We start from the raw sequence: 17,490 nt of genomic DNA, 5'->3' as shown, positions 1-17,490 counted from the left end.
TATTCAATTCTTATCCTCTATCCCACCCTCCTTTTTTTTTGTTTTTGTTGGTTGGTTCTTCATTATGTTATCTCTGTTTTTATTCTTCATTCTAGCCACTTCATAATCCAGATACCACTTAGATTCTAAATACTGCCTTGTAGGCTAAGGCTAAAAACTAAGAACTGTTACTTGATTCCTTTATAAAATGCTACATAGTGGTAATACTTAACATGGTTCCAAGTTAATTACTTTTAAATTGTGGTAGTTTTGCACTTTTGATAGCTTTGCTTACATGTACTAAAATATTAATGTTATTACTCATTGATTATTTTTCTTTCTCTAATTTGGTTCTTATAGTGTCTTAAAAATGTGTTAGATGAATTGCATAGAAGCTACTAAATTATTTACTTTGCTAAAGCCTCCTGCTGAAGTTGAACCTATTTTATTACTTTTTAAATTTCTGTATTAGATATCAAGGCAACATGAGCAGCCAGGGCAAGGAATAGCACCAGATGCAGTTAATGGACAAAGGAGGGATTCCAGATCTACTATGTTTCGTATTCCTGAGTTCAACTGGTCTCAGATGCATCAACGTTTGCTCACTGATCTATTATTTTCAATAGAAACAGATATACAGATGTGGAGAAGGTTTGTCTATATGTTTATTATGGAAGATGTGTATAAACCTAGTCTTTATTTTCAAAGAAATCCATAGAAACACTTTGTAATTAATTTCAGACATTTGGTTAAAAAGTAGAATAGAAATTATTCTATGGCAGGGTTTTACTGAATTAACTTTTATTCTCCATTATAAGAATGGAATCCTTATCTGGATTACAAAAATGTGAAAAGCAGAGGTTTCTCTTTTAAAAAAATCTGTAGTAGATTTCCTGTAGCAATTTTATGGCATGGAATTCACCAGAAGGTAGGTTTATCAAGTTGGTTTATTACTAGAAGTATTAAAAAATAATTGGTATAGGCCGGGCGTAGTTGCTCAAGCCTGTAATCCTAGCACTTTGGGAGGCCGATGCAGGCGGATCATAAGGTCAGGAGATCGAGACCATCCTGGCTAATACGGTGAAACCCTGTTTCTACTAAAAATACAAAAAAATTAGCTGGGAGTGGTGGCGGGCGTCTGTAGTCCCAGCTACTTGGGAGGCTGAGGCAGGAGAATGGTGTGAACCCGGGAGGCGGAGCTTGCAGTGAGCCGAGACCGCGCTACTGCACTCCAGCCTGGGTGACAGAGCGAGACACTGTCTCAAAAAAAAAAAAAAAAAAAAAAAAAAAAATTTTTATAACATTATCAATATTTCCAATGTATTTTTAGCATTAAAAAAATCTGTGAACTTCAAATTATCCTCCATTGTATGATTTATGATTTTAAAGTGACCTAATTTATTTGTTTTTATTTGTGTAAGATTCTTGTTATGTTTAAAAGCATTTTATAGGCATTACAGAAGAAAATTCATTTTTAATAGCACATTTACCAGTATTTACCTCATAATTTTTGTCACATGATTTCTTAGTTTTGTTCCCAGTAAGGATAATTTTCTTCAACTTTTTAAATCCAGTGTAAAATGAATAGTATTTATGTTTCAGCACTGAAGGAGGGCATGGATAGTAACTACTGATATGGAATGGTCTGTTTCTTCTGAAGAAGTATACACCCTCCAAATGCCTGCTGCATCATCTTCCTTCAGTTTTCAAGATGAAGCAAAAGCACCTTCTTATCTTTCCTCCCCTCAAGTAGGCAAACTGTGATTTCCTTTCTTTAGCTTTATCAGTAAACATCGTTTATCTTTGGACAGCCATTCAACAAAGACAGTTATGGACTTCGTGAATAGCAGTGATAATGTCGTCTTTGTACACAACACAATTCATCTCATCTCTCAAGTGATGGACAATATGGTCATGGCTTGTGGGGGTATACTGCCATTGCTTTCAGCTGCTACATCGGCTACAGTAAGGACTTAATTACTATATAAAATTGGTGTGAAAACATGAGTGTTATGCAACTTTATTGACTAAAACTTAAATGTGGTGGTTACTATGCATTATAGGTGCTATAAATCAAAAACAATAGGATCTTTTACTTGAGAGGACCTTAGAAACTGTTCTAGTAATGAAAGAACTAAAAAGAATGTTGATTCCCTAAGTATGAGTCAGCTAGTGAAGAATATGGTTCATGGTGTTTCACCTGTATGTTTCTGTTGCTCCTCCTCATCCCCCGCCCTTTTTCGATGAAATAATAAGTATAAATCACTCTGTGTTACTAGGTTTCTGAAAGTCTGACTTCTTAGCAATTTATAAATTTTAGGACTATATCTGGTAAAATTTTTTTTTCCAGAATATATATTTATAAATGTCAAACTTTATTCTTTACAGCATGAACTGGAAAATATTGAACCTACTCAAGGCCTTTCAATAGAAGCCTCTGTGACATTTTTGCAGAGGCTAATTAGCCTTGTGGATGTGCTTATATTTGCAAGTTCTCTTGGCTTTACTGAAATCGAAGCTGAAAAAAGTATGTCATCTGGAGGAATTTTGCGGCAGTGTCTCCGACTAGGTGAGGTGCTAAAAACCGTTGGGAATTTACTAAAAAAAAATTTTCAGTAATTCAGAGATGACATTGAAAATTATCCGTCTTCTGTTGGTGAGAAAATATGTTAGCTAATTTGTCATATGGTTACTTTTTAATATATGTAGTAGTAGTTGGTAAGTTGGATGGGCAAGAAGGAGGATGTATTTTGAAAAATTTACTAAGGTGATTTTGGTCAGGAGTTTCCACTCTCCCCTATCCTTTTTTTTTTCTTTTTTCTCCCTGAAATGGTGGTTCTGCTTTGTTGCCAAGGCTGGTGTCAAAATCCTGGGCTCAAGTGATCCCGCCTCCTCCTCCTTCCTAGTAGCTGGAATTAGAGGTACTCCCCTATCTCTTTTTGCTCTAAAGTAGTGCTTCTGAAATTTTAAGGAGATACATAAACTTAAGGTGATTAAAAAACACAAGGTGATTCATAAATTTGATGATCTTGTTAAAATGCAGATTAGATTATATAGGTCTAGGCTGGGGCGGTGGCTCACACCTGTAATCCCAGCTCTTTGGGAGCCAAAGTGGGTGGATCCCCTGAGGTCAGGAGTTTGAGACCAGCCTGGCCAACATGGCAAAAACCCGTCTTTACTAAAAATACAAAAATTAACCAGGTGTGGTGGTGCACACTTGTAATCCCAGCTACTTGGGAAGCTGAGGCAGCAGAATCGCTTGAACCCGGAAGTTGGAGATTGCAGTGAGCCAAGATCGCACCACTGCACTGCAGCCTGGGCAATTGAGCAGGACTCTGTCTCAAAAAAAAGGGTTATAGAGGTCTAGGGTGAGGCCTAAAATTGACTATCAAGTCCCAGGTGATGTTGATGCTGCTTTTCTTACAAACACACTTGAATAACAACGTTCTAAACTAGCATCATTCAAGTACAGCCTTTATTCAAAAAAGCTGTGGTAATTTGTTAATGCAGTTAATAAAATCATGAAATCTCTGTTCTTCTCCTGGAAACACTTCTTCCCTAAGTAAAAGTAAAAATACATGAAATGACTTTTTAGTGTTAACTGGACTTCTTAGGTGAAGCAAAAAACAAAACAAAAAAAAACTTTTTTTTTGCATAATTTTCCTTCTATATAGTTGTAAATATCGAGACTTTGTTAAATGATTTGATTATTAAGTGAAGAGAAAGTGGTGAGGAGAGAAGGCACAAGAAATGGAAGCAAACCATTAGGAGCCATGGTCATATGAAGAGATAAAGCACCTATGAAAATATAACATGGAAGTGGAAAATGTAGTTAATGACATATTTTTTCATATTTAGCAAGAATGTCTGTTACATAAACTAATGTATACCTGTGCTTTTCTCCACAAGTATAATTTTTACTCAAAATGCTATTCAAAGTGTTTAATAGTATTTAGTTTAAATGTAAAATTCCAAGTATTTTATATTTAATAATCAATGGTATATCCTGCTAATCTAAATAACTTGGAATAACAATTTATAGACAGTTGTTTTAAAATTTAAGAGACATTCTAATTGTGAGCATAACAAAATTAAAGTTATCATTTATTAACTATTGTCATTTGTCATTGTTGATTTTCACGGTGACAATTTTGTCCTTTTTATTCATGAGGAAATTGAAGATAAAAGAAATTGGGAAACTTATCTGTAGCTAAAAAGCTATAATTGGTGAAGGTAGAATTTGAATACTATACTTTTGTCTAACTAGTGCTCCTACTCTTTCTATTGTAGTATATTTCTTTAATCTTTCTATTAGTATTATAATTAAAATATTTAGACTTTATTGCTTTATTTGTGCCAGTTTCAAAGCCTTTTCACTTTCCTAGAAAGAGTACATTTCTAGAAGTAAAAGTGCAAGGCTATACTAGGAAAGCCTTACTCAAGAATCATCAGATTCAGAGGCTAGGGAAAAACTCTATGTTCCTAGTTTTTCATAGCCACAGAAAAGAATTACGAGATAATTTAATCTACCCCAGTACCATCTGTTCTTATATATGGAAATGAGACTTAAAAAATGACTTGTCCAAGATCATTTAATAGAGTATGGTAAGCAAAGTAACAGTCCAAATGTGTGATATCTTTTTTTTTTTATTGTATTTGTATAAATTTATGGGGTACAAGTGCAATTTTGTTACATACATGGATTGCTTAGTGGTGAAGTTAGGGCTTTTAGGGTATCCATCACATGAATAACATACATTGTACCATTAAGTAATTTCTCATCATCAAACCCCCCTCACCCCCTCATCCTTCTGAGTTCTGAGTCTCCATTTTCTTTCTTTTTTTTTTTTTTTTGGAGATGGAGCCTTGCTCTGTCACCAGGCTGGAGTGCAGTGGGAAGATCTCGGCTCACTGCAACCTCTGCTTTCTGGGTTCAAGCGATTGCCCTATCTCAGCCTCCTGAGTAGCTGGGACTACAGGTGTGCCCCACCACACCCGGCTAATTCTTTGCATTTTTAGTAGAGACGGGGTTTCACCATGTTGGCCAGGATGGTCTCAATCTCCTGACCTCGTGATCCACCCGCCTCGGCCTCCCAAAGTGCTGGGATTACAGGTGTGAGCCCCCACATCTGACCTGAGTCTCCATTTTCAATCATTACACACTCTACTTCCATGTGTACACACTATTTAGCTCCCACTTATAAGTGAGAACATACAATATTTGTCTTTCTGTGTCTGACTTGTTTCACTTAAGATAATGATTTCCAGTTCTGTCTGTATTGCTGCAAAAGACATGATTTCTTTCTTTTTTATGGCTGAATATTATTTCATTGTGTGTATATACCACAGTTTCTTTATCTAGTTATCTGTTGATGGACACTGGTGTCCTCATTCTTCTTGTTTCCTGAGGTTGGGGTTAGAAGTTAGGATGACAGCAATGAGAGTAACTGATTGAAACCAGGAAATGAGGTGTGATTTTTAACTTTGTAATACAGACTCAAATTTGATTTTATGCAACTTGTGAAAAAGTTTGTATGAAAAGTATTTCCTGGGTCTGATAGCAAATTTGACAAAGTAAAATATTTCTTGGGTCTGATAGCAAATTTGACAAAGTTGTATTCCATATTCTCTTTTCCCTCCCCTTGTTCCCTCCTTCCTTTCTTTCAACTTTTATTGCTCTCTTTGGGCACCTTTCAGAACACTTTCTAAATTCTCATGCCTGCTAGCCATGTGATAGGCCAGTGATTCTTTGTGAAGTCCCCACTTAAGTTTGCTATTTTGTTCCTAATTTGCTCTCCCTCCTTTGCTCAGTTCAAGTACCTTGAGTGCTACAGATTTGGAGGGAATTTAGATGATTACGTGGTATCAAGCAATTCATAGTGAAGGGTACATAATGTAATTCATCATTTAAAATCCAAAATTAATTTCTAAGTAATCTAACTGCCTGATTTGTGGGAGCCTTAGGTAATTTTAGACTGTATATTAATCAAATTCCCTTTCCTGTCTCCCATTTTCTAAGCAGTTTTAATGAAAGCTAGTAAATGCTGGACCCTATAAAGCTTCTTAGAAAAGCTATATCCTCTGTTAGTCTCAATTAATATCATGCTGTAATGATGCAGTATAAGAAAAACATCAGAGTTTCCAGTTTAACTAATTTACTTTAATGATGGTAATAGAAGATTGTTACCTCGACTTGTTCATGGTAATGTACTTTGTTCCCTGTTTTCTTCCATTTCTTTCAATTCTTTTCTTCCCTATCCTTTTCTTAACTAAAGATTGTCCCAGTTAGCTTAGTTGAGATCTAAGAAACAGTAGCCTATTGTTAAGATTCCTGAACTGATTTCCTTTCAGCAAACCCTAAAGGTTTAGACCACTAGGCCATACTGCCTCCCTAAATCTTAACTGGGCCACAGCATGGAAGCTAACATTATCAGACAACCAACACTAGGCAATAAAGTCTAGGGACATTTTAGGAATAAGCTGAATCGTCTGTTTTGAATAAAATCTTATGTAAATCATATTGTGTAGTTGATGTTTTTCACTTCCATAATCTTAAATATTAACTTTTCTTTCCCTATCTTTTCCTTAAAATAAATTACAGTTTGTGCAGTGGCAGTAAGGAATTGCTTGGAGTGTCAGCAGCATTCACAACTGAAAACTAGGGGAGATAAAGCCTTGAAACCAATGCATAGCCTTATTCCTTTAGGGAAATCTGCAGCGAAGGTAAGTATACAGGTTAATTTTCAAAGAGCATACTCCTATTTTACAATTAAGATTTTTATTTGTTCATTTCAACATAAAGTTAAATAAATCTGGCAGAGATTAAAATAGTTACTTTAGGCCTGGATATAGCATTCAAATATTTGTGTTTAAATATACAATAAATATTTGTTTATACTTAAACTTGTCTGCTTTTCCCAATGTTTACTTTGATTGTTTCTGTGATGCCTTTTCCTTCAAATATGTCATTTTTTCCTGCATGCCATCTTTCTCCACCTCTCTCCCCAACCCCTCAAAGAAGAAAGAAGCATACACACAAAAAAAGTGGGAAACAAATGCTATAGCTTTGCTTTTCTGGTTCTTGGAATACTGTGTTTATTTTTAAAGAATATCTGTGTAATGTGTGTGTGTGTGTGTGTGTGTGTGTATATATATATATATATATAATTTTTTTTTTTAATCTTAAATAGAGCCCAGTGGACATTGTGACTGGTGGTATATCTCCAGTAAGAGATCTTGACAGGCTTCTACAGGACATGGATATTAATCGGCTTAGGGCAGTTGTTTTCAGAGACATAGTAAGTTACAATATTTCTTTCACATACTCTCTTAACTGATGCATATTTCCTCTTAGGCCTAATGTATTGAGATTAAAAATTCTTTGTGATATCAAATAGTGGAGCAGAGTTAGAAAGGTCTAGAAATGACTTCTTTTGACAATGATTTTAGAAACATAGAATATTAGAAAAGAGTTTATATAAAGGGAACTAGGAGATCAGTGTAATGATATTAAAAGGAATAATGCATTATTACATAGTAAGCAGTCTAAGTGCTATACATGTATTAAGTCCAACAACTTATTGAGCTGTACTACTGTAATTTCCATTTTATAGATGAATAATCTGAGGCACATAAAGCTTGAGTAACATATCCAAGCTAATGTTGATAAACAATGATAAAATCGGGATTCAAACCCAGCAGTCTTAATTCTAAAATTGATGCTCTGAATGTAATAAAATGTTCAACTTCTGAATGGCATATTATTTTACTGAATATTGGATATTTTTTCCTCAAAGGTACACTACTGTGATAAAAAGGTACATGATGAAATGTTGCTCTCAGTTTGGTGTTTCTAATTTTTTAAAGATGAAAAACAGTTTTGTTTCAGCTGATTTTGATAGAAAACATTGCTAATTCTTATGTAGACAATTTAAAGTCATATAGAAAGTGTAAAGATGAAAGTAAAAATAATTTGTAATTGCACTCATCAGCATTTGGAATAGTATCATTAGTAAATATTTGTTGAACACTTACTATATGTTTTACATGTATATTTCTTATAAACATCCTAACCTCAATTTTTCTTTTTCCCCTCCCTTTTTTTCAATAGTTTGGTTCTCTTTAGTTCTTGACTAGGTTTTTATACACATGTAGAATTTGGAGTATTATCACTACTTAATAGTATTGAATACTTACTGTGTATTAAACATAATATTGGATGCTCTTATCAGGGGTCCCCAACCCCCAGACCACTGACTGCACTTAGGCTGCACAGCAGGAGGTGAGGTGAGCAAAGGGTGAGGAGTGAAGCCAAGCTCTGCCTCCTGGTCAGATCGGCAGGAGCATTAGATTCTCATAGGAGCACGAACCCTGTTGTGAACTGTGCATGCGATGGATCTTGGTTGTGTGCTCCTTATGAAAATCTAATTACAAATGTAATGCACTTGAATCATCCTGAAACCATACCCCCTACCCCCACCTGCCTCTTACCCCCTACAGGTCCATTGAAAAATTGTCTTCTATGAAACCAGTCCCTTGTGCCAAAAAGGTTGGGGACTGCTGCTGTATATGTATGTTTAATTCTCACAATAATTCTATGAGGGAGTTAGCAATATTTAAGTAATGTGCTTAAGATTATACAATTAGTAAGAGGTGAAAGTGAGTTTAGGACTTAGGGAATTTGATTCTTGAAATTTTGATCTTAACTAAAAGGCTATACTGCCTTCTTAGATCTCAGTTCTCTAGTAGCTGTTATTATTCCTTTAATTAAGAAGCCATCAACTTTTTTTTCTCCCTGGAATCCTTTGAATGTGGTCAATTTGAGGACCAAATGTTGCTGTTTTCTCCTCTGTTCACTTTTTTTCCATTGGGCAGGTTCTGAGTCTATTGTCCATAATTTTGTATTTCCTAGAATAATCTTTAAAAATCTAGAATAGAATTAGCCACATGTGGTAGCACACGCCTCTAGTCCTAGCTACTTGGGAGGCTGAGGTGGGGAGGATCGCTTGAGCCTAGGAGGTCAAGGTTACTGTGAGCTATGATTGTGTCACTACACTCCAGCCTGTGTGACACAGCAAGACCCTGTCTCATAAACAAACAAATAAACTAGAATAGATGATGTTACTCTTTTTCTTTCAGAATTCTCTAATAGCATCTTTTAGTGGTTAAATGGAATCCGAACTCTTCACAGTGCCTCTGGATGATCTGGCTCTTGTAGAACCTTCTAACCAGTTATTATATTACAATATTCTACAAACAGAATTAGAATATCTCTTTTACTATATGATTACTGAAAGTCATAAATAATTTTAAGTATTTTGTAATTATAAAAGTTATATAATCACCTTATAGGAGTTTTAGAGAAAAGAAAACACTGTATTTTACATGCTAGAGTTTAGCCTCTTTAGGGAACAAAAGGAACCTATGATGAAAAAGGAAATCACCGGGCAGGTGCAGTGGCTCACGCCTGTAATCCCAGCACTTTGGGAGGCTGAGGCGGGTGGATCACAAGGCCGGGAGATCGAGACCATCCTGGCTAACATGGTGAAACCCCATCTCTACTAAAAATACAAAAACAAAATTAGCTGGGCGTGGTTGTGGGTGCCTGTAGTCCCAGCTACTCGGGAGGCTGAGGGGGGAGAATGGCGTGAACTCGGGAGGCGGAGCTTGCAGTGAGCCAAGATCACACCACTGCACTCCAGCCTGGGTGACAGAGCGGGACTCCGTCTCAAAAAATAAAATAAAAAAATTAAAAAAAAAAAGAAAAAAAAAGGAAATGACCTAAGATTGAGGACTTAAAGAAATTTCTACCTTGAGGTTAAGAGCTAAGGTTTTTAATCACCCTAATCTGAGTTCAGATTTGCTTTTTTACATACTATACGTCCTTAAGTAAGTTGCTTCTCTAAGCCTTATCTTGTTCAAGTTTGCTAATAAAAATATGTATGAAATACATAGCACAGTGCCTGGCCTATGGTAAGTATTCAATAAATGACAGCTACAATGGAAAGCAAATCTATTTCAGGAGTTAGGATTTAAACGTAAAAGATTTATAGGATGTTTTTTATTTGAGGCCAAAAATCAGGCATATATGGTAAACTTCATGTGGTAGTTAGTAAACATTGAACATATTAATGGGCTAAATAAGGATTTAGATTGGCATAACTAATTTATAACAGACTAAGAAGTTAAGGACAAGTAAATTATTTGCTTGCATTATGAATATTAATATCATTAGCAGCAGTTATTATAACAGATGGCAGAATTGTGTGGCAGAAGAACGTGGGTATGTCTAGAGAAAAGGGGTGGTTTATAAAAAAGACAAATGTACCTTTGTTTTTTCCAACACACTAAGAAGTCATTACACATGAACCTGCAAAATATCATAGATTTTGTCAGATCACAGATCACAAATATGTCAAAGAACTGCATCAGTGGATATGTTCAAATTGAGCCTATCGTCTATTTTTCTGAAATTGATTATATCCAAAATTTTTGACATTAAGTGTTAACAATTAGTCTCATTTTTACCATTAGTTTCTATTTACAGACATGCCTCATTTTATTTTGCTTTGCCATTGCATGTTGCTGATTACTGGATTTTTTACAAATTGATGGTTTTTGGCAATCCTGTGTTGAGCTAGTCTATCTGTGCCAATTATCCAACAGCATGTACTTTATGTCTTTATGTCATATATTGGTAATTCTTACAATATTTCAAACCTTTTCATTATTATTATTTGTCTGTTATGGTGATCTGTCATCCGTGATCTTTGGTATTACTATTGTAATTGTCTTGGGGCACCACAAACCACACCCATTTAAGACAGTGAACTTAATAAATGTCTGACTGTGCTACCAACTGGCCATTCCTGTCTCTCTCCATCTCCTTGGGAGAGGCCATTCCCCTGTCTCTCCATTCCCTGAAACACAACAATATTGAAATAAGGCCAATTATAGCCCTACAATGGCCTCTAAGGGTTCAAGAGAAAGGAAAAGTTATATGTCTCACTTTAAATAAAAAGCTAGAAATGATTAAGCTTAGTGAAGATGATATATCAAAAGCTGATACAGTTCAAAAGCTGGGCTTCTTGTGCCAAACATTTAGCCAAATTGTGAAGGCAAATGCAAAGTTCTTAAAGGAAATTAAAAGTAAATGATTACTCCAGTGAGCAAATGATTGATAAGGAGTAAAACAGCTTTATACTGTTGAGCTGAAGAAAGTTTTAGTGGTCTGTATAAAAGATCCAACCAGCCACACTATTTACTTAGGCCAAAGCCTATTTCAGATAAGGCTCTAATGCTCTTCAATTCTGTAAAGGCTGAGAGAAGTGAGGAAGCTGCAGAAGAAAACTGAAGCTAGCAGAGGTTGGTTCATAAAGTTTAAGAAAAGAAGCTGTCTCCATAACAGAAAAGTACAAGGTGAAGCAATAAGTTCAGAAGAGCTAGCTAAGAAATTGATGAAGGTGGCTACACTAAGCAACAGATTTTCAATGTGGACAGAACACCTTTTTTTTTTTAAATAAAGTTGTAGGGTACATGTGCACAATGTGCAGATTTGTTACATATGTATACATGTGCCATGTTGGTGTGCTGCACCCGTTAACTCGTCATTTAAATTAGATATATCTCCTAATGCTAACCCTCTCCCCTACCCCCACCCCACGACAGGCCCTGGTGTGTGATGTTCCCCTTTCTGTGTCCAAGTGTTCTCATTGTTCAATTCCCACCTATGAGTGAGAAGATGCAGTGTTTGGTTTTTTGTCTTTGTGATAGTTTGCTGAGAATGATAGTTTCCAGCTTCATCCATGTCCCTACAAAGAACATGGACTCATCCTTTTTTATGGCTGCATAGTATTCCATGGTGTATATGTGACACATTTTCTTAATCCAGTCTATCATTGATGGACATTTGGATTGGTTCCAAGTCTTTGCTGTTGTGAATAGTGCTGCAATGAACATACGTGTGCATGTGTCTTTCTAGCAGCATGATTTATAATCCTTTGGGTATATACCCAGTAATGGGATGGCTGGGTCAAATGGTATTTCTCGTTCTAGATCCCTGAGGAATTGCCACACTGTCTTCACAATAGTTGAACTAGATTACAGTCCCACCAACACTGTAAAAGTGTTCCTGTTTCTCCACATCCTCTCCAGCACCTGTTGTTTCCTGACTTTTTAATGATCGCCATTCTAACTGGTGTGAGATGGTATCTCATTGTGGTCTTGATTTGCATTTCTCTGATGGCCAGTGATGATGAGCATTTTTTCATGTGTCTGCTGGCCGCATAAATGTCTTCTTTTGAGAATTGTCTGTTCATCTCCTTCGCCCACTTGTTGATGGGGTTGTTTTTTTCTTGTAAATTTGTTGGAGTTCTTTGTAGATTCTTGATATTAGCCCTTTGTCAGATGAGTAGATAGCAAAAATTTTCTCCCATTCTGTACGTTGCCTGTTCACTCTGATGGTATTTTCTTTTGCTGTGCAGAAGCTCTTTAGTTTAATTAGATAGCATTTGAAAATTCTAAAAATCAGAGCACCTCTCCCCCTGCAAAGGAACGCAGCTCCTTGCCAGCAATGGAACAAAGCTGGACAGAGAATGACTTTGACGAGTTGAGAGAAGAAAACTTCAGATGATCAAATTTCTCTGAGCTAAAGGAGGTAGTTCGAACCCCTCCCAAAGAAGCTATAAAAACCTTGAAAAAAGATTAGATGAATGGCTAACTAGAATAACCAGTGTAGAGAAGACCTTAAATGACCTGATGGAGCTGAAAACCATGGCACGAGTACTACGTGATGAATGCACAAGCTTCAGTAGCCAATTCGATCAACTGGAAGAAAGGGTATCAGTGATTGAAGATCAAATGAATGAAATGAAGTGAGAAGAGAAGTTTAGAGAAAAAAGAATAAAAAGAAATGAACAAAGCCTCCAAGAAATATGGGACTATGTGAAAAGACCAAATATACGTCTGATTGGTGTACCTGAAAGTGATGGGGAGAGTGGAACCAAGTTGGAAAACACTCTGCAGGATATTATCCAGGAGAACTTCCCCAACCTAGCAAGGCAGGCCAACATTCAAATTCAGGAAATACAGAGAACACCACAAGGATACTCCTCGAGAAGAGCAACTCCAAGACACATAATTGTGAAATTCACCAAAGTTGAAATGAAGGAAAAAATGTTAAGGGCAGCCAGAGAGAAAGGTCGGGTTACCCACAAAGGGAAGCTCATCAGACTAAGAGCGGATCTCTTGGCAGAAACTCTACAAGCCAGAAGAGAGTGGGGGCCAATATTCAACATTCTTAAAGAAACGAATTTTCAACCCAGAATTTCATATCCGGCGAAACTAAGCTTTATAAGTGAAGGAGAAATAAAATCCTTTACAGAGAAGCAAATGCTGAGCGATTTTGTCACCATCAGGCCTGCCCTACAAGAGCTCCTGAAGGAAGCACTAAACATTGAAAGGAACAACTGGTACCAGCCACTGCAAAAACATGCCAAATTGTAAAGACCATCAATGATAGGAAGAAACTGCATCAACTAATGAGCAAAATAACCAGCTAACATCATAATGACAGGATCAAATTCACACATAACAATATTATCCTTAAATGTAAATGGGCTAAATGCTCCAATTAAAAGACACAGACTGGCAAATTGGATAAAGAGTCAAGACCCATCAGTGTGCTGTATTCAGGAGACCCATCTCACATGCAGAGACACACATAGGCTCAAAATAAAGGGATGGAGGAAGATCTACCAAGCAAATGGAAACCAAAAAAAGGCAGGGGTTGCAATCCTAGTCTCTGATAAAACAGACTTTAAACCAACAAAGATCACAAGAGACAAAGAAGGCCATTACATAATGGTAAAGGGATCAATTCAACAAGAAGAGCTTACTATCCTAAATATATATGCACCCAATACAGGAGCACCCAGATTCATAAAGCAAGTCCTTAGAGACCCACACAATAATAATGGGAGACTTTAACACCCCACTGTCAACATTAGACAGAACAACGAGACAGAAAGTTAACAAGGATATCCAGGAATTGAACTCAGCTCTGCATGAAGGGGACCTCATAGACATCTTCAGAACTCTCCACCCCAAATCAAGAGAATAATCATTCTTCTCAGCACCACGTCGCACTTATTCCAAAATTGACCACATAGTTGGAAGTAAAGCACTCATCAGCAAATGTAAAAGAACAGAAATTATAACCAACTGTCTCTCCAACCACAGTGCAATCAAACTAGAACTCAGGATTAAGAAACTCACTCAAAACCGCTCAACTACATGGAAACTGAACAACCTGCTCCTGAATGACTACTGGGTACATAACGAAATGAAGGCAGAAATAAAGATGTTCTTTGAAACCAATGAGAACAAAGACACAACATATCAGAATCTCTGGGACACATTTAAAGCAGTATGTAGAGGGAAATTTATAGCACTAAATGCCCACAAGAGAAAGCAGGAAAGATCTAAAATTGACACCCTAACATCACAATTAAAAGAACTAGAGAAGCAGGAGCAAAGACATTCAAAAGGTAGCAGAAGGCAAGAAATAACTAAGATCAGAGCAGAACTGAAGGAAATAGAGACATAAAAAACCCTTCAAAAAATCAATGAATCCAGGAGCTGACTTTTTGAAAAGATCAACAAAATTGATAGACCGCTAGCAAGACTAATAAAGATGAAAAGAGAGAAGAATCGAATGACGCAATATAAAATGATAAAGGGGATATCACCACCGATCCCACAGAAATACAAATTACCATCAGAGAATACTATAAACACCTCTACTCAAATAAACTAGAAAATCTAGAAGAAATGGATAAATTCCTGGACACCCTCCCAAGACTAAACCAGGAAGAAGTTGAGTCCTTGAATAGACCAATAGCAGGCTGTGAAATTGAGGCAATAATTAATAGCCTACCAACCAAAAAAAGTCCAGGACCAGACGGATTCACAGCCGAATTCTACCAGAGGTGCAAGGAGGAGCTGGTACCATTCCTTCTGAAGCTATTCCAATCAATAGAAAAAGAGGGAATCCTCCCTAACTCATTTTATGAGGCCAGCATCATCCTGATACCAAAGCCTGGCAGAGACACAACAAAAAAAAAGAGAATTTTAGACCAATATCCCTGATGAACATTGATGCAAAAATCCTCAATAAAATACTGGCAAACTGAATCCAGCAGCACATCAAAAAGCTTATCCACCATGATCAAGTGGGCTTCATCCCTGGGATGCAAGGCTGGTTCAACATATGCAAATCAATAAACGTAATCCAGCATATAAACAGAACCAACGACAAAAACTACATGATTATCTCAATAGATGCAGAAAAGGCCATTGACAAAATTCAGCAGCGCTTCATGCTAAAAAGTCTCAATAAATTAGGTATTGATGGGACGTATCTCAAAATAATAAGAGCTATTTATGACAAACCCACAGCCAATATCATACTGAATGGGCAAAAACTGGAAGCATTCCCTTTGAAAACTGGCACAAGACAGGGATGCCCTCTCTCACCACTCCTATTCAACATAGTGTTGGAAGTTCTGGCCAGGGCAATGAGGCAGGAGAAAAAAATAAAGGGTATTCAGTTAGGAAAAGAGGAAGTCAAATTGTCCCTGTTTGCAGATGACATGACTGTATGTCTAGAAAACCCCATTGTCTCAGCCCAAAATCTCCTTAAGCTGATAAGCAACTTCAGCAAAGTCTCAGGATACAAAATCAATGTGCAAAAATCACAAACATTCCTATACACCAATAACAGACAAACAGCCAAATCATGAGTGAACTCCCATTGACAATTGCTTCAAAGAGAATAAAATACCTAGGAATCCAACTTACAAGGGATGTGAAGGACCTCTTCAAGGAGAACTACAAATCACTGCTCAGCGAAATAAAAGAGGACACAAACAAATGGAAAAACATTCCATGCTCATGGATAGGAAGAATCAATATCGTGAAAATGGCCATACTGCCCAAGGTAATTTATAGATTCATTGCCATCCCCATCAGGCTACCAATGACTTTCTTCACAGAATTGAATAAAACTACTTTAAAGTTCATATGGAACCAAAAAAGAGCCCGCATTTCCAAGTCAATGCTAAGGCAAAAGAACAAAGCTGGAGGCATCACACTACCTGACTTCAAACTATACTACAAGGCTACAGTAACCAAAACAGCATGGTACTGGTACCAAAACAGAGATACAGACCAATGGAACAGAACAGAGGCCTCAGAAATAACACCACACATCTACAACTATCTGATCTTTGACAAACCTGACAAAAACAAGCAATGGGGAAAGGATTCCCTATTTAATAAATGGTGCTGGGAAAACTGGCTAGTCACATGTAGAAAGCTGAAACTGGATCCCTTCCTTACACTTTATACAAAAATTAATTCAAGATGGATCAAAAACTTAAATGTAAGACATAAAACCACAAAAACCCTAGAAGAAAACCTAGGCATTACCATTCAGGACACAGGCATGGGCAAGGACTTCATGTCTAAAACACCAAAAGCAATGGCAACAAAAGCCAAAACACCTTTTATTGGAAGAAGATACCATCCTACAATGTTCCTAGTTACCAGGAAGTCAATGTCTGGCTTCTGTGTTACAAAGGACAGGCTGATTCTCTTGTTAGGGACTAATACAGCTGGTGACTTTAAGTTACAGCCAATGCACATTTATCATTCTGAAAATCCTTGGACCCTGAAGAATTATTATAAATCTACTCTGCCTGTGCTCTATAAAAGGAATGACAAAGCCTAGATAATAGTGCATCTGTTTACGGCATGGCTTACTGAATGTTTTAAGCCTGTTGAGACCTGCTGTTCAGAAGAAAAGAGTCTTTTCAAATTATTACTGCTCACTGATAATCAGCCTGGTCACCCAACAGCTCTGATCAGATATGCAAGGAGATTCGTGTTATTTTCATGCTTTTTAGTGAAATATTCATTCTGCAGTTCATGGATTAAGAGTCATTTTGACTTACTATTTAAGAAATAGTTCGTCTTATTATTTAAGACATAACATTTTATTAGGCTGTAGCTGCTATAGATAGTAATTCCTTTGATGGATCTGGGCAAAGTAAATGGAAAATCTTCTGGAATTGATTCACTATTGTAGATACCATGAAGTACCCATGTGATTCATGGGAAGAAATCAACATATCAATGTTAATAGGAGTTTGGAAGAAATTGATTCCAATTCTCATGGATGACTTTTAGGAGTTCATAATTTCCATGGAGGAAGTCACTGCTGATGTGGTGGAAATAGCAAGAGAATCAGAATGAGAAGCAGAGCCTAAACATGTGATTGAATTGCTACAATGTCATGATAATACTCCAATGAATGAAGAGTTGCTTCTTATGGATAATCAAAGAAAGTGGTTTCCTGCAATGAAATCCACTCACGACGAAGATACTGTGAACATTGTTGAAATGATAACAAAGGATTTAGAATACTACCTAAATGTGTTTGATAAAACATTG

The 17,490-nt window shown here is 36.6% G+C and overlaps 1 protein-coding gene across 3 annotated transcripts in view; it reads left to right on the top strand.

Moving 5' to 3' along the window:
* LRBA (LPS responsive beige-like anchor protein) overlaps window positions 1-17,490 on the top strand; it is a 764,782-nt gene that overhangs the window by 173,014 nt on the left and 574,278 nt on the right. For all 3 annotated transcript variants that reach the window (XM_054484859.2, XM_054484861.2, XM_054484860.2), the window contains exons 24-28: window positions 452-630; window positions 1,791-1,944; window positions 2,368-2,548; window positions 6,581-6,702; window positions 7,170-7,277. In XM_054484859.2, coding sequence (XP_054340834.1) covers window positions 452-630; window positions 1,791-1,944; window positions 2,368-2,548; window positions 6,581-6,702; window positions 7,170-7,277 — 744 coding nt within the window. The remainder of the gene's footprint in view (window positions 1-451; window positions 631-1,790; window positions 1,945-2,367; window positions 2,549-6,580; window positions 6,703-7,169; window positions 7,278-17,490) is intronic.

This window comes from Pongo pygmaeus, chromosome 3 (assembly GCF_028885625.2).
Source record: "Pongo pygmaeus isolate AG05252 chromosome 3, NHGRI_mPonPyg2-v2.0_pri, whole genome shotgun sequence".
Lineage (NCBI taxonomy): Eukaryota > Metazoa > Chordata > Mammalia > Primates > Hominidae > Pongo > Pongo pygmaeus.
This window is presented reverse-complemented; position numbering and strand designations above follow the sequence as displayed.